At 37.0% G+C, this 23,254-nt stretch overlaps 1 protein-coding gene across 5 annotated transcripts in view; it reads left to right on the top strand.

Moving 5' to 3' along the window:
- Positions 1-23,254, top strand: part of DECR1 (2,4-dienoyl-CoA reductase 1) — a 73,166-nt gene that overhangs the window by 9,611 nt on the left and 40,301 nt on the right. For all 5 annotated transcript variants that reach the window (XM_022584824.2, XM_089898937.1, XM_089898938.1 and 2 more), the window contains 4 exons: positions 426-628; positions 2,194-2,251; positions 2,379-2,465; positions 3,440-3,587. In XM_022584824.2, the coding sequence (XP_022440532.1) occupies positions 426-628; positions 2,194-2,251; positions 2,379-2,465; positions 3,440-3,587 (496 nt within the window). The remainder of the gene's footprint in view (positions 1-425; positions 629-2,193; positions 2,252-2,378; positions 2,466-3,439; positions 3,588-23,254) is intronic.

Here is a 23,254-nt window from a genome sequence, read left to right as displayed (position 1 = left end):
GCTAAACACATAAACTAATAATGCTAGCATTTATAGAGTGCTTTCTGTGTGCTACATAATTTTCTAGGTTTATTATTCATATTAACTCATGAAATCCTTATAATGTCCTATGAGGAAGGTTCTGTTATTATCTCCAATTATAGAAGAAACTGAGGCAAAAAGAGGTTAAATAACATGCTGAAGTTTACATGACTAGGGAGAAAATTCTGCCCTCTGTAGTCTAGCTCCAAAGCCCATGCTTTTAACCACTCTGTGTTACTTAACATTCCAACAGAAAAAGAATAAAAATTGATTAAATACAGTACCAATATGTTTACAGTGAGTTTGTGTTAATCCAAGAATTTGATTAATATTAAAGAGTATGTTTAAAAAAATTCTTGTGGGAATATAAGTATGCAAATTTCAATTCATTTTTTTTCTTTTAGTTTTTTAGGTATGGAACAAAAATATTATATCAAAACAATGAAGGTTTTCAGTCTAAATTCTTTCCACCCTTTCAAAAAGTGATGCTACCACCAAATAGTTTTCAAGGAAAAGTAGCATTCATTACTGGGGGAGGTACTGGCCTTGGTAAAGGAATGACAACTCATCTGTCCAGCCTAGGTGCACAGTGTGTGATAGCCAGCCGGTAAGTCAGTCTCAGCAAGTTGCCTGGCAAGAGTCTATTGATGAATAATTCTGTGCCACAATATTGAAAACACTATTTGCCAGAGTTGTTTGATTTGCGTCGTAATCGTCTATGAAATATCCTTTAGATTATTTAACTAAATCTCCTTGGAAAAAGTCAGTTATAATTTGTGATGATAGGGCTTCCCTTGTGGCACAGTAGTTAAAAATCCGCCTGCCAATGCAGGGGACACGGGTTCGAGCCCTGGTCTGGGAAGATCCCACATGCTGCAGAGCAACTAAGCCCGAGCGCCACACTACTGAGCCTGTGCGCTAGAGCCCACGAGCCACAGCTCCTGAAGCCTGCGTGTCACAACTACTGAAGCCCGTGCACCTAGAGCCCATGCTCTGCAACAAGAGAAGCCACAGCAATGAGAAGCCCGTGCACCGCAACGAAAAGTAGCCCCGGCTCGCTGCAACTAGAGAAAGTCCGCACACAGAAATGAAGACCTAATGCAGCCAAAAATAAATAGATTAATTAAAAAAATAATTTGTGATAGAAATAATGATTGATTATGGAACTGATGATATATATATTTCACAAATTCAGTGATAGAATTTTTTCTGTATATGAAGTTAAAAAGTACTATATTGAGGCTGCTTTGTTTTCAGTGAGATTGATTATAATTACTGATTCAGTGGATAGTTAACCTTGTACCAGGATAATGGATATAATGCTTCCATTTTCTATAAGATGGGCAGGTATTTCAAAACAGCTGTTGTGATGAATGTAGGGAGGGTGAGACCATGTGGAAAGAATTTCTTATTTAGGCATGTCCCAGTACCTTATAACGATGTAAGTATAGAGGTTTAGAGACTGGTCAAAAAAATCTACCCCTTCTTCCAATTTTGAACAGTGTACAATTCTTAGGTAGGCTAAGTAGTAACCTGAATGACAAGTCACTATGTAATTTACAGGGGGCAAAAGGAATTTCTTTCAGATGTTGTTTTTAATGCAAATTCGCCAGAACATTTTTTTTCATGTTGTAATGTGTTTAAGAGTGTTAAAATATTATTTTTTTATAACACTACATAATTTACATTGTTTATTTTTTAGTGTTTCTCTCAAGAGCATAATATTTTGACTATATATAGTTGTCCAGACCCATCAATTTGATCTAAAATCTACTAATGTCGATTTTATACATAACATAGATTTTTTTATAGTTTAACATAAGCTTACATCATTCCAGGAATGTATTTTCCTTCTCAAGCAGGCTTGGGCAAGGAAATACATAGAAATGAATATAATTAAGGAAATAATTTAAAATCTATGAGTAGATATAAAATAACTGGCTTAGAAGTAATTTAATAAATTAGTGTCACATATATGAAAATTGCTTAAATTTAACTTCTAGAAAATAAATGCATTCAAACTACCTTGTTTGTAGATATAGCTTTTCTATTGTCTCAAAAATTCATGTCATTAAGCTGTAGATTCTCTTTTTTAATTTATGAACTTAAAAAGAAAAATGTAACATGAAGTTATTTCAGAACTCATGCAAAGTACCATGTGTTTTTTTCTAGAAAAATTGATGTTCTGAAAGCAACTGCAGAACAAATTTCTTCTCAAACTGGAAATAAGGTACATTAAAAACAGTTACTTAAATAAGATTTAGGAATTATAGCATGCTTAAGTAATTTACTCATACTCATGGATTAGGAAGTCTGAAAAAATGTAGGGTTCTTTTTTTCTCTTTGTTATTTTGCAGGTTCATGCAATTCAGTGTGATGTGAGGGATCCTGGTATGGTGCAAAGCACTGTGTCAGAGCTGATCAAAGTCGTAGGACATCCTGATGTAAGTGTAATGGTGATGAGGCGAAAGTATGAGGCCTTTGATGTTGATATCACCTACCAAGATGTATTAAGGAAATAAAATATTGATGTGAGCAAATGCTGTGTTAAGAAGCATCTATTTTCCATTGCTAGCAGAAAGCTAGCTCTGTTTAAACCAGGGAATAGATTAGGTGGACCGCTACACCATTTCCTTTCAGGAGTACTTAAAAAATACATTTACAATCATATAGAACAAATGATTTTACTTTATTTAATAAGATTATGAAATAAGAGTTGTTATCCAAGAGCACAATATCTAGTTTAAATGATTCATGCTCTTTGCTTTTTTAAAATAACTTGATTATCTCTGTCAGTGGAGGAGAATAGTACAAACAAGGAAACCTACAAAAAACCCTCCAGATTTCTTCTTGTAAGACCTGAGATATGCATGGGTATTTTGCTTTTGTTTGGTTCACATATTGGAAAGAAACCATTTCTTCCAGTAGCCTCAAAGAGAGCACTTTTCTATGTTAAAGATATTTTCAGACAAACCGATAATGTATTATTTTATTGGTAGAATAATAATATTGGAATCTTAATTGATATTGAAGAAGCAGGTCATCAACCAAGAATTTCATTAGCTAAATTAAGCCAAAATGATACCAGAAATTAAAGGCATTTTAATTAAGATTTCTTGAAATAAAGTATAGTCACATGGTAGATATGCTTAATCTATATTTATATTTTTAATAATAGACTGTACCCTAATTTTGAGATGGGGATTAGAACTCTAAAATTTGGTAAATAATAATAGGAAATTTTCACAGGCTCGAAAAAGGTAAAACTGAACCAAATCTCATGGTATTTTTTCATAGCAGACTGTGAACTTTAGCTTTATTATATTATTTGGATTTATAAGTTTCAAAAGTAAAAGCCCTTTAGGGAAAATATTCTTCCTCATCTAAGTTTCTGTAACTTGCCTTAATCATTTATTAGATTGTGATAAACAATGCAGCAGGGAATTTTATTTCTCCCACTGAAAGACTGTCTCCTAATGCTTGGAAGACCATAACTGACATAGTTCTAAATGGCACAGCCTTTGTGACACTAGAAATTGGAAAGCAACTAATCAAAGCACAGAAAGGTATGTATATTTATTCTTTACATGTTTATTGGATTCCTACTTGTGCAGGTTCTGTGCTAAGCCCTGGGATACGTAAAAACGTCAATGACAGTGTCTATTCTTGTACAACTCATAAGCTAGTGGGGAAGAAATATACTTAAATAGTTACCATATGCACTTAAATATTTACCATATGCTGTGATCTAAGCTATATTAAATGTTGTGTTTCAAGTACATTGGAAATCCAGAGAAAGAAAGAAAGAACTCTCCCTAGGGATGATTATCATGTTGAGGAACAGAATGCAATTTTAGCTGAATTTTCAAAGATCTAGACATGGAGAAGGGGGAAGGAAAGGAAATGTAAATGTCCATGGGAAGAAGCTTGGTGTGGGAAAAGCAGAAGGGTTTAGGGACTGGTTACAGATGGGGAGGGAGATCAGTGGGAGATGATTATGGGAGGTGGGTTGGATGTAATTGGGAAAGTTCCCAATACCAAAATGGGGAATTTGATGTTAATTTTGAGGAAATGGGGAATTATTTCCTTATGGCTTTTTCTTGAAGGTGTCTCATAAAGAATGTGACTTGATTAGAAAGGTTACTGGGAACAATGTAGGGGCTAGAAAAGATTAGATCATTTAGGAGGGTCTTGTTTTCCTTGTGTTAGGATAGATGGCATGGAGGATAAATTAGGAGATATTTAGAAGATAAGATCAATAGGCCTTACTGATTAGGTGACAGAGTTTTTAGCTGGAGTGGATAGTTTAGATGATGATGACATCAATGAGAAAACTGGAAGGAGAGTAGATTTAGAATGTACTAGAACATTTTTGTTTAGTACTATAGGAACAGACTTCTTTAGAAAAGTTCATACAATATAAATAGTGAATATATTTGTAATGTATTTATGTGGGTATATACATATATGTCTAGAACCAGTGTACATTTATTCATTTAACAGAAACTTACTGATGACTTTTGTGTACCAGGCCCTGTGCTGCATGCCCACATGACAGGTGACTAAGACACTGTCCCTGAGCAGGTTGTGGTTGGGACTTGAAGGATGGGGACATTTTCTCAGAGAGGTTGGAGAGTATTCTGAACCAGGACAAGGAGGAAGAATCCTTGTGTTCCTTGAAGGATGTCCTCTGGGGCTTGAGGGGAATGGCATGAGCTGACCAGTTTCCTTCTGTTGGTTCAAAGCCTTTGCCTCATTAGGTTCAGTTTCTTCTTCTTTACAGCGTGGATAATTCTCAAATCAGCTTGAGAAAGGATGTAGGAACAGACAGAGGGATGCTAGAGAGGCACTAGCTTTTTTTCTACACATGTGCTAATAACTTCCATCTTTTCTCCATGCACTCATTGAAATTGAAACCCCAGGTCACTCATTCCCATTACAACAAAGTGGATATGATTGAAATTTGGAATTTACATATTTTTTTGATTTTTTTAAAGGGGTGGATGATTGGGAAGGGAGACAGAGAAGTGTGGGCTGACTTCTCTCTCTTCTCTGTTCTAGGATCCTTCTGTCTCTTCTCACTCTGCCTCTGTCTGATTTTCTCTCTCCATACCTCTTACTCATTCCTCTATTTGTTTCTCTCTGTATGTCTGTCTGTCTGTCTCTTTCTCTCTCTCTGTCAGCTCTTCACTTTTGCTTCTGTTTCTTTCTTCGGTCTCTCTCATCACTTGGTGTTTCTCTGCCTTGTCTCTTTTATTTCATCCCCTGCCCATCTGTGTTACTCTTGATTTCTGTCTGACTCTCCCTTCTTTTCTCATTATTGTCATTCATTTTAACGTAGACTTTGATCTATTTTTATTCATCACATTGTTTAAAATTCTATGGGCTTCATTAAAAATACATTAGCTAAGGCTTCTTAAAAGATGGAGCCAGTTTTCATTCTTCCAAAATTCCTGTCGGTTATAGATGCTGTAACCTGACAGGGTTTTAAGGACTTGTATTAGTGAGCTGTGGAGAGTACAATGCACAGGGTCTTTTCTGGTTTTGGAGCGATAGTCAAGGAACTCAGGTGCTAATGACCTCTGAGGTGTGTCAAAGTGGTAAATACGGAAGTCAGTTCAGGGAGCAGGCAATCTGTAATAATCTGTGATCAGAAGTATGTTAGGTGGTCTGGTATCTAGGAAGGTGGTCAAGGTAAGGTATCCGGGAAGTCAGACTAGAAAATATAAGGGCACCAGCAACTAGAAGCCAGATGCTCACTTGCTGGGGACAGGAATTGGTGATGAGGTGCACTCAGAGAGGGGCTAGCAGATGACTGAAGATCAGGAGAACTGTGGCCTTAGCAGGGGCAGAGAAGCTAAAATTAGAGGGACACTGTTAAAGTATGTTTCTAGGCAGCACTGATGCAAAACTAACAATTTTGAACAAATAAAAGATTTAGGAAACTCCTAAAGACCTTAGCCCAATGTGCTCTTATAGCCACAAAGGTCAGTAAATACATGGCTGATCCTTTCTGGGGAGGATTTGAAATTATCATGCTGAGGTTCATTCATCACTAAGATGTCATGTATAAATTTAAAATTTTTAGTAAATAGTGTGGAAAAGAGTACCTAATTTTATTAAAGAATTGAGAGAACTTGAAATGAGGAAAGACTAAAAATAATACAGAGTTTTATTTAAGAGACTAGTCATGAAGGACATGGATAGGATAAATATTGAATTTTTCCATCAAACCCTAGAGATCACTAGAAGCAAGAGATACCTCTTGAAACTCTTAAGAGGTTATTTTAACCGCTTAAAGTAGCATTATTATTTAAGTAGCATTAATAATACTTTATACCACAATAGTGCTTTGTAATTTACAAAGTATTTTCATATATCAGTATAGAATCAGTATGAAATGCAGGATTATTGTATGCTGAAATACAGATAGATTAAAGAAAGAGTAAATCAATGCATAATGTAGCTCTAATGTATGTATTATTTTTAGTTTGCTAAATGGGAGGAAACACTTATATATAGTAAAATCCACAGATTTTCTATATATAAATTGATACAGAATTTTGATTGTTTTGTAAATTTATACACTTAGGTAACCATTACCAAACCAAGACATAGAACGTTTCTGTTGCCTCCAAATGTTCCCTCTTGCTGATTTCTACTTAATCCTCACTATCTATGTTTTTAATCCATTTTTTATTGAGTTATTTCTCTTTATTATTTTAAAAATTCTAGATTTATTTTTTATTGAAGTAACATTGGTTTATAACATATATAAATGTTTCAAGTGTGCAGTATTTCTACTTCTACTTACACTACAGTGTGTTTACCACTAAAAATTTAGTTTCCATCTATCACCATACAGTTGATCCCCTTTACCCATTCCTCCCTGCCCCTTCCCCTGGTAACCACTGCTCTGTTCTCTGTATTTATGTGTTTGTTTTTGTTTGTTTTTTTCATTTATTTTGTTTGTGTGTGTGTGCATGTGTTTGTTTTTTATAGTCCACATATGAGTGATATCATATGTATTTGTCTTTTTCCATCTGACTTATTTCACTTAGCATGATACCCTCAAGGTCCATCTGTGTTGTCACAAATGGGAAAATTATATCTTTTTATGGCTGAGTAGTATTTCCGTGTGTGTGTGTGTGTGTGTGTGTGTGTATCACATCTTTATCCATTCAACTGTTGATGGGCACTTAGCTATTTTAATATCTTGGCTATTGTAAATAATGCCATGATGAACACAGGGGTTCATATATCTTTTCAAATTAGTGTTTCTGTATTCTTTGGATAAATACCCAGAAGTGGGATAGTGGGAAAATATGGTAGTTCTATTCTTAATTTTTTCAGGACCCTCTATACTGTTTTCCATAGTGGCTACACCAGTGTATGTTCCCACTAACAGTTTACTAGGGTTCCCTTTATTCTGTATCCTCACCAACATCTGTTATTTATGGTCTTTTTGATGATAGCCATTCTGACAGGTGTGAGGTGCTATCTCATTGTGGCTTTGATTTACATTTCCCTGATGATTAGCAATGTTGAGCATCTTTTCACGTGCCTGTTGACCATCTATAAGTCTTCTTTGGAAAAATGTTTATTCAGCTCCTCTGCCCATTTAAAAAAATTTTTTTTTGTTGTTGTTGAGTTGTATGAGCTCTTTACATATTTTGGATGTTAACCTCTTATCGGATATATCATTTGCACGTATCTTCTTCCATTCAGTAGTTTGTATTTTCATTTTGTTGATGGTTTCCTTTGCTGTGCAGAAGCGTTTTAGTTTGATGTAGTCCCATTTATTTATTTTTGCTTTAGTTTCTCTTGCCTGAGGAGACATATCTAGAAAGATTGCTAAGACTGATGTTAAAGAGCTTATTTTCTTCTAGGAATTTTGTGGTTTCAGGTCTTAGATTCAATCTTTAATCTATTTTGAGTTGATTTTTATGTACGGTGTGAGATAGTGGTCTAGTTTCATTTTCTGTCAGTGACTGTCCAGTTTTCCCAACACCAAGTACTGGAGAGATTATCCTCTCTCCATTGTATGTTCTTTGCTTCTTTGTCATATATTAATTGTCTGTATATACATGATATTATTTCTGGGCTCTACTTTCTTTTCCTTTGATCTGTGTATCTCTTTTTCTTTCATTACCATGCTGTTTTGATTACTATAGCTTTGTAATTTACTTTGAAATCAGGGAGTGTGATACCTCTAGCTTTGTTCTCTTTTCTCAGGAGTGTGTTGGCTATTTGCTGTATTTTGTGGTTCAATATAAATTTTAGAATTCTTTTGTTCTATTTTCATGAAAAAAGTCCCTGGGAATTTGATAAGGATTGCATTGAATCTATAGATTGCTTTAGGTAATAAGGACATTTTAACAAATTTAATTCTTCCAACCCACGAGCCCAGAATATCTTTTCACTTATTTGTGTCTTCTTCAATTTTTTTTCAACAATGTCTTATAGTTTTCAGTGTATGAGTCTTTTACCTCCTTGGTTAAATTTATTCCTAGGTATTTTATTCTTTTTTTTGTGATTGTAAATGGGGTTGTTTTTTAAATTTGTCTTTCTGCTAGCTCAGTGTTGGTGTATAGAAACACAGCTGATTTTTTGTATGTTGATTTTGTACCTTTCAACTTTACTGTATTTCTTTACTATTTCTAATACTATTTGGGGGAGTCTTTAGGGTTTTCTATATATTAAATCTTATCATTCACAAATAGTGACAATTTTTCATCTTCCTTTCCAATTTAAATGCCTTTGATTTCTTTTTCTTGCCTAATTGCTCTGGCTGGGGCTTCCAATACTATGTTGAATAAGACTGACAAGAGTGGATATTCTTTCCTTGTTCCTGATTTTAGAGGGATAGTTTTCAGTTTTTCCCCATTGAGTAGGATGTTAGATATGGGCTTGTCATGTATGGCCTTTATTATGCTGCAGTATGTTCCTTCTATACCAACTTTATTGAGAGTTTTATCATAAATGGGTGTTTAATCTTCTCAAATGCTTTTTCTTCTTCTCTTGAGATGATCATATGGTGTTTTAAAATTAACTTTATTGAGGTATAATTGATGTATAAAAAATCGTACATATTTAATGTATACATTTGTGTATACCCATGAAACCACCATTCAATCAAGGTAATAAAACATATCCATCACCTCCATGAGGTTTCTCATGCCCTTCTTCTGTGTGTGTGTGTGTGTGTTAAGAGCACTTATGTGAGAACTACTATCTTAATAAAAAATTTTAAGTGCACAATACAGTATTGCTAAATTTAGGCCCGATTTTGTACCTAAAGAGATTTTGCAGATCTCTAGAACTTACTCACCTTGCATAACTGAAACTTTATAGTCATTGAACAACCCCCATTTCCCCTTCTCCCCAGGCCCTGGCAGCCACCATTCTACTTTCTTCTTCTATGAGTTTTACCTCTGTAGATACCTTATATAAGTGTAATCATGCAATATTTGTCCTTCTGTGATGGGCTTATTTCACTTAGCATAATGTCCTTCAGTTTCTTCCATGTTTTTGCCCATGACAATTTCTATTAAGGCTTAATAATATTCCATTGTATATGTATACCAAATTTTCTTTTTTTCTTTATCTGTCGATGGGCCTTTGGGTTGTTTCCATATATTTGCTATTGCGAATAATGCTGCAATGAACATGCATGTGCAGATACCATTTCCAGGTCTTGATATCAGTTGTTTTGGATATATACCCAGAAGTGAGATTGCTGGATCATAAAGGTAGTTTTATTTTTAATTTTTTGAGGAGCCTCCATACTGTTTTCCACAGTGGTTGCATCATTTCACATTTACACAATGGTTGCACATTCACCAGTAACAGTGTACAAGGTTTCCATTTTCTCCATATCCTTGCCAACATGTATCTTTTTTTTTTTTTTTCAAATAATATCTGTCCTGGCAGGTGTGAGGTGATATCTCATTGTGGTTTTGATTTGCATTTCCCTGATGATTAGTGAAGTAGAGCACCTTTTCATGTACCTGCTGGCCATCTGTATATCTTCTTTAGAGAGATGTCTATTCAGGTATTTTGCCTATTTTTTAATCTGACTATTTGTTTTTTGCTACTGAGGTGTTGGAGTTCCTTATAGAATTTGGATATTAACCTCTTACCAGATATGTAATTTGCAAATATTTTCTCCCATGCTATAGGTTGCCTTTTTATTCTGTTGATTGTTTCTGTTGCTGTGCAGAAGCTTTTTAGTTTGATATAGTCCCACTTGTCTATTTTGGCTTTTGTTACCTGATTCCTTATGCATCCTTGAAAAAAGAACAAAAATTTTATTCTTCTGTGTAACACCATACCATTATTTTACCTAAGAAAACTAATAATTCCACAATGTTTTATTATCCAGTTTATATTCAAATTTCACCAAATGTCTCCACAAAATATCTTTTTTTAAATGAAGTATAGTTGATATATAATATTATATTTTACAGGTGTGCAATATAGAGATTTACAAGTTTTAAAAGTTATATTCCATTATAGTTATTATAAAATATTGTCTATATTCCCTGTGTTGTACAGTATATCCTTATAGCTTATTTTATACATAATAGTTTGGACCTCTTAATTGTCTCCCCTAAATTGCCCATCCGCGCCCCCCTCTCCCCACTGGTAACCACTAGTTTGTTCTCTATATCTGTGAGTCTGTTTCTTTCTTGTTATATTCACTAGTTTGTTGTATTTTTTAGATTTCACATGTAAGTGATAACATACAGTATTTGTCTTTCTCTGACTAATTTCACTCAGCATAATACCCTCCGAGTCTATCCATCTTGTTACAAATGGCAAATTTCATTCTTTTTTTTATGGCTGAATAGTGTTCCATATATACACACACACACATATATATATATATATATATATGTTCCATATATATTTTACATATATATATAAAACATCTTTTTTTTATTGGCGTATAATTGCTTTACAATTTGTGTTTCTGCTGTACAATGAAGTGAATCAGCTACATGTATACCTATATCCCCTCTCTCTTGGACCTCCCTCCCACCCCCCATCCCACCCATCTAGGTCATCACAGAGCCCTGAGCTGAGTTCCCTGTGCTTTATAGCAGGTTCCCACTAGTTATCTATTTTACACGTGGTAGTGTATATATGTGAATCCTAATCTCCCAATTCATCCCACCCTCCCCTTCCCCCCACTGTGTCCACATGTCTGTTATCTACATCTCTGTCTCTATTCCTGCCCTGGACGTAGGTTCATCTGTAACATTTTTCAAGATTCCACAATATGTGTTAATATACAATATTTGCTTTTCTCTTTTTGACTGACTTCACTCTGTATGACAAACTCTACATCCATCCACATCTCTACAAATGACCCAATTTCATTCCTTTTTATGGCTGAGTAATACTCCATCATACTTATGTACCACATCTTCTTTATCCATTCGTCTGTTGTTGGAGATTTAGGTTGTTTTCATGTCCTGGCTATTGTAAATAGTGCTGCAACGAACATGGGGTACATCTGTCCTTTTGAATTATGGTTTTCTCAGAGTATATGCCCAGTAGTGGGATTGCTGGATCATATGGTGGTTCTACTTTTAGTTTTTTAAGAAACCTCCGTACTGTTCTCCACAGTGGCTGTATCAGTTTACATTCTGAGTGCAAGAGGGTTCCCTTTTCTCCACACCCTCTCCAGCATTTATTGTTTGTAGATTTTTTTATGGTGGCCATTCTGACTGGTGTGAGGTGATACCTCACTGTAGTTTTTCTTTGCGGTACGCAGACCTCTCACTGCTGTGGCCTCTCCCATTGCAGAGCACAGGGTCTGGACGTGCAGGCTCAGCGGCCATGGTTCACGGGCCCAGCCGCTCCACGGCATGTGCGATCTTCCCGGACCAGGGCATGAACCTGCGTCCCCTGCATTGGCAGGTGGACTCCCAACCACTGCACCACCAGGGAAGCCCCCACACTGTAGTTTTTTTTTTTTTTTCGGTATGCGGGCCTCTCACTGTTGCAGCCTCTCCCGTTACGGAGCACAAGCTCCGGACGCACAGGCTCAGTGGCCATGGCTCATGGGCCTAGCCGCTCCACGGCATGTGGGATCTTCCTGGACCGGGGCACGAACCCGTGTCCCCTACATTGGCAGGCAGACTCTCAACCACCGTGCCACCAGGGAAGCCCTCTCACTGTAGTTTTGATTTGCATTTCTCTAATAATCAGTGATGTCGACCATCCTTTCATGTGCCCCTTGGCCATTTGTATGTCTTCTTTGGAGAGATGAAATTTAGGTCTTCCACCCATTTTTTTGGTTGGGTTGTTTGTTTTTTTATATTGAGCTCCATGAGCTGTTTGTATATTTTGGAGATTAATCCTTTGTCCATTGCTTCGTTTGCAAATATTTTCTCCCATTTTGAGAGTTGTCTTTTTGTCTTGTTTATGGTTTCCTTTGCTGTGCAAAAGCTTTTAAGTTTAATTAGGTCCCCTTTGTTTATTTTTGTTTTTATATTCATTCATTACTGTAGGAGGTGGGTCATAAAAGATCTTGCTGTGGTTTATGTCAAAGAGTGTTTTTCCTATGTTTTTCTCTCAGAGTTTTATAGTGTCCAGTCTTACATTTAGGTCTTTAATCCATTTTGAGTTTATTTTTGTGTATGGTGTTAGGGAGTGTTCAAATTTCATTCTTTTACATGTACCTGTGCAGTTTTCCCAGCACCACTTATTGAAGAGGCTGTCTTTTCTCCATTGTATATTCTTGCCTCCTTTGTCATAGGTTAGGTGACCATAGGTGAGTGGGTTTATCTCTGGGCTTCTTATCCTGTTCCATTGATCTATATTTCTGTTTTTGTGCCAGTACTACTCTGTCTTGATTACTATAGCTTTGTAGTAGAGTTTGAAGTCAGGGAGCCTGATTCCTCCAGCTCCGTTTTTCTTTCTCAAGATTGCTTTGGCTATTTGGGGTCTTTTGTGTTTCCATATAAATTGTAAAATTTTTTGTTCTAATTCTGTGAGGAATGCCATTGGTAATTTGATAAGGATTGCACTGAATCTGTAGATTGCTTTGGGTAGTATAGTCATTTTCACAGTATTGGTCTTCCAATCCAAGAACATGTTCTATCTCTCCATCTGTATGTGTCATCTTTGATTTCTTTCATCAGTGTTTTATAGTCTTCTGAGTACAGGTCTTTTGCCTCCTTAGGTTTATTCCTAGGTATTGTATTAGTTTTGTTGTGATGATAAATGGGATTGTTTCCTTAATTTCTTTTTCTGATCTTTCACTGTTAGTGTATAGGAATGCCAAGGGATTTCTGTGAATTAATTTTGTATCCTGCAACTTTACCAAATTCATTGATTAGCTCTAGTAGTTTTCTGGTGGCTTCTGCAGGATTTTCTATGTGTAGTATCATGTCATCTGCAAACAGTGACAGTTTTACTTCTTCTTTTCCAATTTGGAGTCCTTTTATTTCTTTTTCTTCTCTGATTGCCATGGCTACGACTTCCAAAACTGTGTTGAATAAGAGTAGTGAGAGTTTACATCCTTGTCCTGTTCCTGATCTTAGAGGAAATGCTTTTAGATTTTCACCATTGAGAATGATGTTTGCTGTGGGTTTGTCATATATGGCCTTTATTATGTAGAGGTAGGTTCCCTCTCTGCCCTCTTTCTGAAGAGTTTTTTATCATAAATGTGTGTTGAATTTTGTCAAAAGCTTTTTCTGCATCTATTGAGATGATCATATGGCTTTTATTCTGTAGTTTGTTAATATGGTGTATCACATTGATTGATTTGCATATATTGAAGAATCTTTGCATTCCTGGGATAAATACCACTTGATCATGGTATATGATCTTTTTAATGTGTTGTTGGATTCTGTTTGCAAGTATTTCGTTGAGGATTTTTGTATCTATGTTCATCAGTGATATTGGTCTATAATTTTCTTTTTTTGTGATATCTTTGTCTGGTTTTAATATCAGGGTGATGGTTGCCTGGTAGAACGAACTTGGGAGTGTTCCTCGCTCTGCAATTTTTTGGAAGAGTTTGAGAAGGATGGGTGTTATCCTTTCTCTAATTGTTTGATGGAATTCGCCTGTAAAGCCATCTGGTCCTGGCCTTTTGTTTGTTGGAAGATTTTAAATTACAGTTTCAGTTTCATTACTTGTGATTATTCCTTTTATATTTTCTAATTCTTCCTGGTTCAATCTTGGAAAATTGTACCTTTCCACAAACTTGACCATTCCTTCCAGGTTGTCCATTTATTGGTATATAGTTGCTTGTAGTAGTTTCTTATGATCCTTTGTATTTCTGCAGTTTCAATTGTAATTTCTCCTTTTTTATTTCTATTTTATTGATTTGAGTCCTCTCCCTTTTCTTCTTCATGAGTCTGGCTAAAGGTTTATCAATTTTGTTTATCTTCTCCAAGAATCAACTTTTAGTTTTAGTGATCTTTGGTATTGTTTTCTTCATTTCTATTTCATTTATTTCTGCTCTGATCTTTATGATTTCTTTCCTTCTACTGACTTTGGGTCTTCTTTGTTCTTCTTTCTCTAGTTGCTTTAGGTGTAAGGTTACATTGTTTTTTGATATCTTTCTTGTTCCTTGAGGTGAGATTGTATCACTATAAATTCCCCTTTTAGTACTGCTTTTGCTGCATCCCATAGGTTTTGGATCATTGTGTTTTCGTTGTCATTTTTTTCTATGTATTTTTTTTGTTTTCTTTTGATTTCTTCAGTGATCTCTTGGTTATTTAGCAATGCACTGTTTAGCCTCTATGTGTTTGTGTTTTTTCCCTGTAATTCATTTATGATCTCATAGCATTGTGGTTGGAAAAGATGCTTGATATGATTTCAGTTTCCTTAAATTTTCCAAGGCTTGATTCGTGACCCAAGATATTATCTGTCCTGGAGAATGTTTTGTGTGCACTTGAGGAGAAAGTGTATTCTTCCACTTTTGGGTGGAATGTCCTATAAATATCCATTAAATCTATCTGGTCTATAGTGTCACTTAAAGCTTTTGTTTCTATATTAATTTTCTGTCTGGATGATGTGTCCATTGGTGTAAGTGGGGTGTTAAAAGTCCCCCACTAGTATTGTGTTACATCAATTTCTGGCTGTTAGCATTTGCCTTACGTGTTGGAGTGCTCCTATGTTGGGTGCATATATTTATAATTGTTATATCTTCTTCTTGGATTGATCCCATGACCATTAGGTAGTGTCCTTCCTTATCTCTTGTAACAGTCTTTATATTTTATCTGATATGAGTATTGCCATTCCAGCTTTCTTTTAATTTCCATTTGCGTGGAATATCTTTTTCTATCCCCTCACTTTCAGTCTGTATGTGTCCCTAGGTCTGAAGTGGGTCTCTTGTAGACAGCATACATATGAGTCTTGCTTTTGTATCCATTCAGCTAGTCTAATACTTTTGGTCAGAGTATTTAATCTATTTACATTTAAGGTAATTATCAATATGTATGTTCCCATTACCATTTTCTTAATTGTTTTGAGTTTGTTCTTGTTGGTCTTTTTCTTTTCTTGTGTTTTCCACCTGCAGAAGTTCCTTTAGCCTTTTTTGTAAGGTTGTTTTTGTGGTGCTGAATTCGCTTAACTTTTGCTTGTTTGTAAAGCTTTTGATTTCTCTGTGGAATCTGAATGAGATCCCTGCTGGGTAGAGTAATCTTGGTGTAGGTTTTTCTCTTTCATCAAGTATATCCTGCCACTCCCTTCTGGCTTGCAGAGTTTCTGTTGAAATATCAGCTGATAACCTTATGGGATTCTGTTGTATGTTATTTTTTGCTTTTCCCTTGCTGCTTTTAATATTTTTTTTAAATTTAATTTTGTTATTTTGATTAATATGTGTCTTGCTGTGTTTTTCCTTGGGTTTATTCTGTATGGAACTCTCTGCTCCTCCTGGACTTGGATGGCTATTTCCTTTCCCATGTTAGGGAAGTTTTCAACTCTCTTTGAATATTTTCTCAGACCCTTTCTCTTTCTCTTCCTCTTCTGGGACCCCTATAACTTGAATGTTGTGTTTAGTGTTGTCCCAGAGGTCTCTGAGACTATCCTCAATTCCTTTCATTCTTTGTTCTTTATTCTGCCTCTCGGCAGTTATTGCCACCATTTTATCTTCCAGCTCACTTATTCATTCTTCTGTCTCAGTTATTCTGCTATTGATTCCTTCTAGTGTAGTTTTCATTTTATTTATTTTGCTGTACATCACTGTTTGTTTGTTCCTTATTTCTTCCAGGTCCTTGTTAAACGTTTCTTGTATTTTCTCTATCTGTGCCTCCCTTCTATTTCCAAGATCTTGGATCATCTTTACTATCATTACTCTGAATTACTTTTTAGGTAGGTTACATATTTCCTCTTCATTTATTTGGTCTTGTAGGTTTTTACCTTGCTCCTTCGTCTGTTGCATATTTTTTTGTTGTCTTAATTTTTTGTTGGGTGGGAGCGTGTTCCTGTCTTAATGGTTGTTTGGCCTGATGCTTCCAGCACTGGAGGTTGCAGGCAGTTGGGTAGAGCCAGGTTTTGGTGCCGAGATGAGGACCTCTGGGAGACCTCACTCCAATTAATATTCACTGGGGTCTGAGGTTCTTTGTTAGTCCAGAGGTTCAGACTCAGCACTCCCTCCACAGGAGCTCAGTCCTGACCCCTGGCCCATGAACTGATTCTGCAAGTGATGTGGTGTGACAAGAAAAAAAAAAAAGGAGCAGAACAATGACAAGGAGTAAGAAAGAAAATAAAAATAAAAAACTAACAGGTATATTAGAAGAATTAAAAATATAAATGAAACAGCAACCAGAAGGTAAAACATAACCCCAGTAGCAAAAAAAAAAGAAAAGCTGGAAAAGGCCTTGGCTGTGGGGGGCGGAGCTTAACTGGGGTGGGGCTTAGCTGGGGGTGGGCTTTAGGCTGGGGAAGAGCCTGTGTTCTGGACCTATGCTGCTGGAAAAGGCCCTGGGGATTGGGGGTGGAGGTTAGGCTCAGCGGGGCTTGAGGGGCCCTTGGGGTGCCTCTAGCCTCGGAGGGTGGAGTGCCAGGCCCAGCACCCCAGCAGTTTCGATGAGGCCGGAGTGGGCAGGGAAATGCTAGCTGTGTTCCCTCCAATTCTCCTATCCCGAGAGTCCCTCCCTATTCGTGTCTACTCTTCCTCCCCCGTCTTCCACACCCACAGGACCCACATGGCTGGAGGGGGCCTCAGAGGGGAGAGATCCAGGCCCAGGACCCCAGCTGGCTCCCAGGGGCTTGAGTGGGTAGGGGAAATGCTAGCTGCGTTCCCCCCGGATCCTCCAACCCCAGGGGTCCCTCCTGGCTCACCTCTACTCTTCCTCCCCCCTCCCTCCCATGTTCCCAAGACCCATGCTGGAGGGGGCCCTGGAGGGCAGAAGACCAGGCCCCAGACCTCAGCAGGCTCCCCAGGGCCTGAGTGGGTAGGGGAAATGCTAGCTTCTGAACCCCTGAGGGTCTCCTCCGACCCCCGGTCCCCATTGGTTTGCTCATGGTGAGTGGGCCTCTCCAGGAGTGGGAATCCCTCCCCTTCCCCAGCCACCCGTCAGGCATGCCGGTCCCGTCCGGCCTCCACTTCTCCCCCCTCGTTCCCCACCACGCCCTACCCGGTCGCTTGGGGGTTCCTCCCGTCCCTTTGGGTATTGAGGTCCCCCACCAGCATCTGGTAGGTGCCCTAGTTGTGAGGACATGTGAACTCTGTGTCCTCCTACTCTGCCATCTTGACTCCACCCTGTTTATCTCACATCTTAATCCACTCATCTGTTGATGGATATTTAGGTTGCTTCTGTATCTTGACAATTGCAGATAATACTACTTACAAATAAATGTAAGATGTTAGGGGAAAACCAGAATGAACTTTTTGGCCAACCCAGTACAATGAACATTGCAGTGCATGTATCTTTGCAAATTAGTATTTTTTGGATGTATACCCAGGAGTGAAGTTGCTGGGTCATATGGTAGTTCTATTTTTATTTTTTTGAGAAACTTCTGTACTGTTTTCCACAGTGACTGCACCAATTTACATTCCCACCAACAGTGTACAAGGGTTCCCTTTTCTCCACATCCTCGTCAATGTGTGTTATTTGTGTTCTTCATGATGGCCATCCTGACAGGTGTGAGGTACTATGTTATTGTGGTTTTGATTTGAATTTTCCTGATGATTAGTGATGTTGAGCATCTTTTCACATGCCTGTTGGCTATCTGCATGTCCACTTTGGAAAAATGTCTATTCAGGTCTTCTGTCCATTTTTAAATCAGGTTCTTTGTTTTTTTGATGTTGAGTAGTATGGTCATTTTAACAATATTAATCATTCCAATCCAAGAACATGGTATATCTTTCCATCTGTTTGTCTCATCTTCAGTTTCTTTCATTAGTGTCACAGTTTTCTGAGTACGTGTCTTTTACTTCCTTAGATAGGTTTATTCCTAGGTATTTACTCTTTCTGATGTGCTGGTAAACAGGATTGTTTCCTTAGTTTCTCTTTCTGATAGTTTGTTGTTAGTGTACAGAGATGCAACAGATTTCTGTATATTAATTTTGTATCCTGCAACTTTACCGAATTCATTGATGAGTAATTTTTTGGTGTGTTCTTAGGATTTTCTATTTATCTTTTCATCTGCAAGCAGTGAGTGTTTTGCTTCTTCCTTTCCAATTTGGATTCCTTTTCTTTTTCTTCTCTGATTGCTGTGGCTAGGACTTCCAGTATTATGCTGAATAAAAGTGGCAAGAGTGGGCATCCTTGTCTTCTTCCTGACCTTAGAGGAAATGCTTTCAGCTTTTCACCATTGAGTATGATGTTAGTTGTGGGTTTGTCATATTGGGTCTTTATTATGCTGAGGTATGTTCCCTCTATGTACACTTTCTGGAGAGGTTTTTTTTTTTTTATCATAAATGGATGTTGAATTTTGTCAAAAGCTTTTTCTGCACCTGATTGAGATGATCATGTTTTTTATCCTTCATTTTGTTAATATGGCATATTACATTGATTTGTGATCTTGAACCATCCTTGCATCCCTGGGATAAATTGCACTTGATCATGGTGTATGATCCTTTTAATGTATTGTTGTATTTGGTTTGCTAATATTTTATTGAGGATTTTTGGATCTGTTTTCATCAGGAATATTGACCTGTAATTTTCTTATTTTTCTTTTAATTTAATTAATTAATTTATTTTTGGCTGTGTTGGGTCTTCGTTGCTGTGCGCAGGCTTTCTCTAGTTGCGGTGAGCGGGGGCTCCTCTTCGTTGCAGTGCATGGGCTTCTCATTGCAGTGGCTTCTCTTTTTGCAGAGCATGGGCCCTAGCCACATGGGCTTCAGTAGTTGTGGCTTGCAGGCCCTAGAGCACAGGCTCAGTAGTTGTTGTGCATGAGCTTAGCTGCTCTGCAGCATGTGGGATCTTTCCAGACCAGGGCTCGAACCTGTGTCCCCTGCATTGGCAGGCGGGTTCTTAACCACTGCACCACCAGGGATGCCCCTGTAATTTTCTTTCTTGTTGTTGTCAGGATGATGATGGCTTCATAGAAATGAGTTAGGAAGTGTTCCCTCCTCTTCAAATTTTTGAAAGCTTTTTAGAAGAATAGGTATTAATAGATATTAAATGTTTGGTAGAATTCACCTGTGAAGACATCTGGTCCTCTGCTTTTGTTTTTTGGGGGGTTTTTGAATACTGTTTCAATCTCTGTACTAGTGATCAGTCTACTCAGATGTTCTGTTTCTTCATGATTCAGTCTTGGAAGGTTGTATGATTCTATGAATTTATCGGTTTCTTCTCAGCTGTCTGATTTGGTGGCATATAGCTGTTCATAATATGTTTTTATAATTCTTTGTATTTCTGTGTGTCTCTTGTTATTTCTCCTCTTTTGTTGCTGATTTTATTTATTAGAGCCCTCTCTTTTTCTTGTGAGTCTAGCTAAAGCTTTGTCAATTTTGTTGGTCCTTTTGAAGAAACAGCTTTTAGTTTCATTGATACGTTCTTTTGTCTTTTTAGTCTCTATTTCATTTATTTCTGCTCTAATCTTTATTCTTTACAGACTTTGGGCTTTGTTCTTTTCTTTCTAATTCCTTTAGGTGTAAGTTTATTTATTTGAGATTTTTCTTATTTCTGTGGTAGGCCTGTATTAGCATAAACTTCCGTCTTAGTATTGCTTTTGCTGCATCCCATAAATTTTGGTATGTTGTGTTTTCATTTTCATTTGTCTTCAGGTAATTTTTGATTTCTCCTTTGGTTTCTTTATTGAACCAATAGTTGTTCAGTAGTATGTTGTTCATTCTGCACATATTCATGATTTTTCCAGCTTTCTTCTTGTAGTTGATTTCTAGTTTTACACCATTGTGGTTGAAAAAGATGCTTGGTATGATTTCAAATTTCTTAAATTTTTTGAGACTTGTTTCGTGTCCCAACATATGGTCTATCCTTAAGAAAATTCCATATGCACTTGAGAAGAATGTGTTTTCTGCTACATTTAGATGGAACGTTCTTTACAAATCTATGAAATTCATATGGTATAATCTCACATTTAAGGCCACTGTTTCCTTGTTGACTTTCTGTCTGGATGATCTATCCATCAATGTAAGTGGAGTGTTAAAGTCCCCTACTATTATTGTGTTGCTGTCAATTTCTTCCTTTAGGTCTGTTAATAATTGTTTCATATATTTTGATACTCCTGTGTTAGGTGCACATATATTAATCACTACGTCTTTTTGATAAATTGTCCTCTTAATCATTATATACTCTCCATTTTTGTCTCTTGTTACCTTCTCTATTTGATGTCTATTTTGTCTGCTATAAGTATAGCTATAGCCACTTTCTACCAGCGTTGAGTAGATGTTCTGTGTGAATCGTTCCACTTGTACATGTGTTTTTGATGTTTTTGTGGGAGGAGTAGAGCTTCAAATCCTACTCCTCTGCTATCTTTTTTTGTTTGTTTGTTCCCAAACAACATGGCGGAGCCATCTTGATCGCTCCCCTATACCCACTTCCTTTTGGCTACTATTTGCTTGGAATATTATCTTCTGTTGCTTCACTTCTAGCCTACATTTGTCTTTAGAGCTGAGATGAGTCTCCTGGAGGTAGCATATATTTGGGTCTTGTTTTTTAATTCATCTAATTCTGTGTCTTTTGATTAGTGAATTCAATCCATTTATATTTAGGGTGATTATTATTAAATGAGGACTGCCATTTTATCTCCTGTTTTCTGCTTGTTTTGTATCTCCATTGTTTCATTTTCTTTGTGTTTCTGTCTGCTGTTTTGGTTTGGTGGTTTTCTAGACATTTTACTCAGTTTCCTCTTTTTTATGTTTTGTGTCTCTGCTCTAGATTTATGTATTGTGGTTCCATGGGGTTTGTATAAAATGTCTCATAGAGAAAATTGTCCTTTTTCTGACGATAGCATCAGACCTTTATTTACCTATATGGGTTCCATCCCTTACCTCTTCACTTTTGTGTTTTTGTTGTCTCAACTTACCCCTTTTTATGTTGTTTGTTACCAAATTGAAGTAGCTATATTTTTCTGCTTTTGTTCCCTTTAAACTTTTTAAAAATTTTATTTATTTATTTTTGGCTGCGTTGGGTCTTTGTTGCTGCACGTGGGCTTTCTCTAGTTGCGGTGAGTGGGGGCTACTCTTCGTTGTGGCGTGCAGATTTCTCATTGTGGTGGCTTCTCTTGTTGTGGAGCACAAGTTCTAGGCATGCAGACTTCAGGAGTTGTGGCTCGCGGGCTTAGTTGCTCTGCGGCATGTGGGATCTTCCCGGACCAGGGTTTGAACCTGTGTCCCCTGCATTGGCAGGCGGATTCTTAACCACTGCGCCACCATGGAAGTCCCCTTTTTAACTTTTATGCAATAATAAAGTGTTTGAAAGACCTGTTCTGTAAGTTTGTTTATGTACAACATGATTAATATAATTAACATGCTATATGTATGCTATATATGAAAGTTAAGAGAGTAAATCCTAAGTGTTCTCATCACAAGGAAAAAACTTTCTTTCTTTTATTTTGTATCTGTATGAGGTGATCATTGTTCACTAAACTTATTGTGGTAATCATTTCATGATGTATGTAAGATTGTTATGTTGTACACCTTAAACTTATATAGTGCTTGCTGTATGTCAACTTGATCTCAATAAAACTGAAAGAAAAAAACCTATTCTGATAAAGAGTTGCAATTTTCCGATTACGTCTTTTCTATTTAACATCTTACTCAACGTTTTGTGTACTTTTGCCTTTTTGTTTCTAGTAGAAGTGATGCTTTCAACATTTTTTGTAAGGCAGGTCTAGTGTTGATGAACCCCGTCAGCTTTTGTTTGTCTGAGAAAGTCTTTATTTCTCCTTCATATCTTAATGATGACTTTTCAGGATAGAATATTCTTTGGTGACATTTTTCTTTAACATCTTTATTGGAGTATAATTGCTTTACAATGGTGTGTTAGTTTCTGCTTTATAACAAAGTGAATAAACTATACATATACATGTATCCCCATATCTCCTCCCTCTTGTGTCTCCCTCCCACCCTCCCTATCCCACCCTCTAGGTGGTCACAAAGCACCGAGCTGATCTCCCTATGCTATGCAGCTGCTTCCCACTAGCTATCTGTTTTACATTTGGTTGTGTATATATGTCCATGCCACTCTCTCACTACGTCCCGGCTTACCCTTCCCCCTCGCTGGGTCCTCAAGTCCATTGTATACCTCTACATCATTATTCCTGTTGTGCCCTTAGGTTCTTCAAAACCTTTTTTTTTTTTGGTTCCATATATATGTGTTAGCATATGGTATTTCTTTTTCTCTTTCTAACTTACTTCACTCTGTATGACAGACCCTAGGTCCATCCACCTCACAACAAATAACTAAATTTGGTTTCTTTTTATGGCTTAGTAATAATATTCCATTGTATATATGTGCCATATCTTCTTTATCTATTCATCTGTCGATGGACAGTTAGGTTGCTTCCATGTCCTGGCTATAGTAAATAGAGCTGCAATGAACATTACAGTACATGACTCTTTTTGAATTTTGGTTTTCTCATGGTATATACACAGTAGTGGGATTGCTGGGTCATATGGCAGTTCTATTTTTAGTTTTATAAGGAACCTCCATACTGTTCTCCATAGTGGCTGTATTAATTTACATTCCCACCAACAGTGCAAGAGGATTCCCTTTTCTCCACACCCTCTCCAACATTTATTGTTTGTAGATTTTTTGATTATAGCCACGCTGACTGGTGTGAGGTGATACCTCAT

This window comes from Delphinapterus leucas, chromosome 17, assembly GCF_059928025.1.
Source record: "Delphinapterus leucas isolate spDelLeu-1000000601 "Yukka" chromosome 17, BTC_Dleu_Yukka2, whole genome shotgun sequence".
Lineage (NCBI taxonomy): Eukaryota > Metazoa > Chordata > Mammalia > Artiodactyla > Monodontidae > Delphinapterus > Delphinapterus leucas.
Note: the sequence above shows the minus strand (reverse complement) of the source record. Positions and strands in the feature narration are given on the sequence as shown.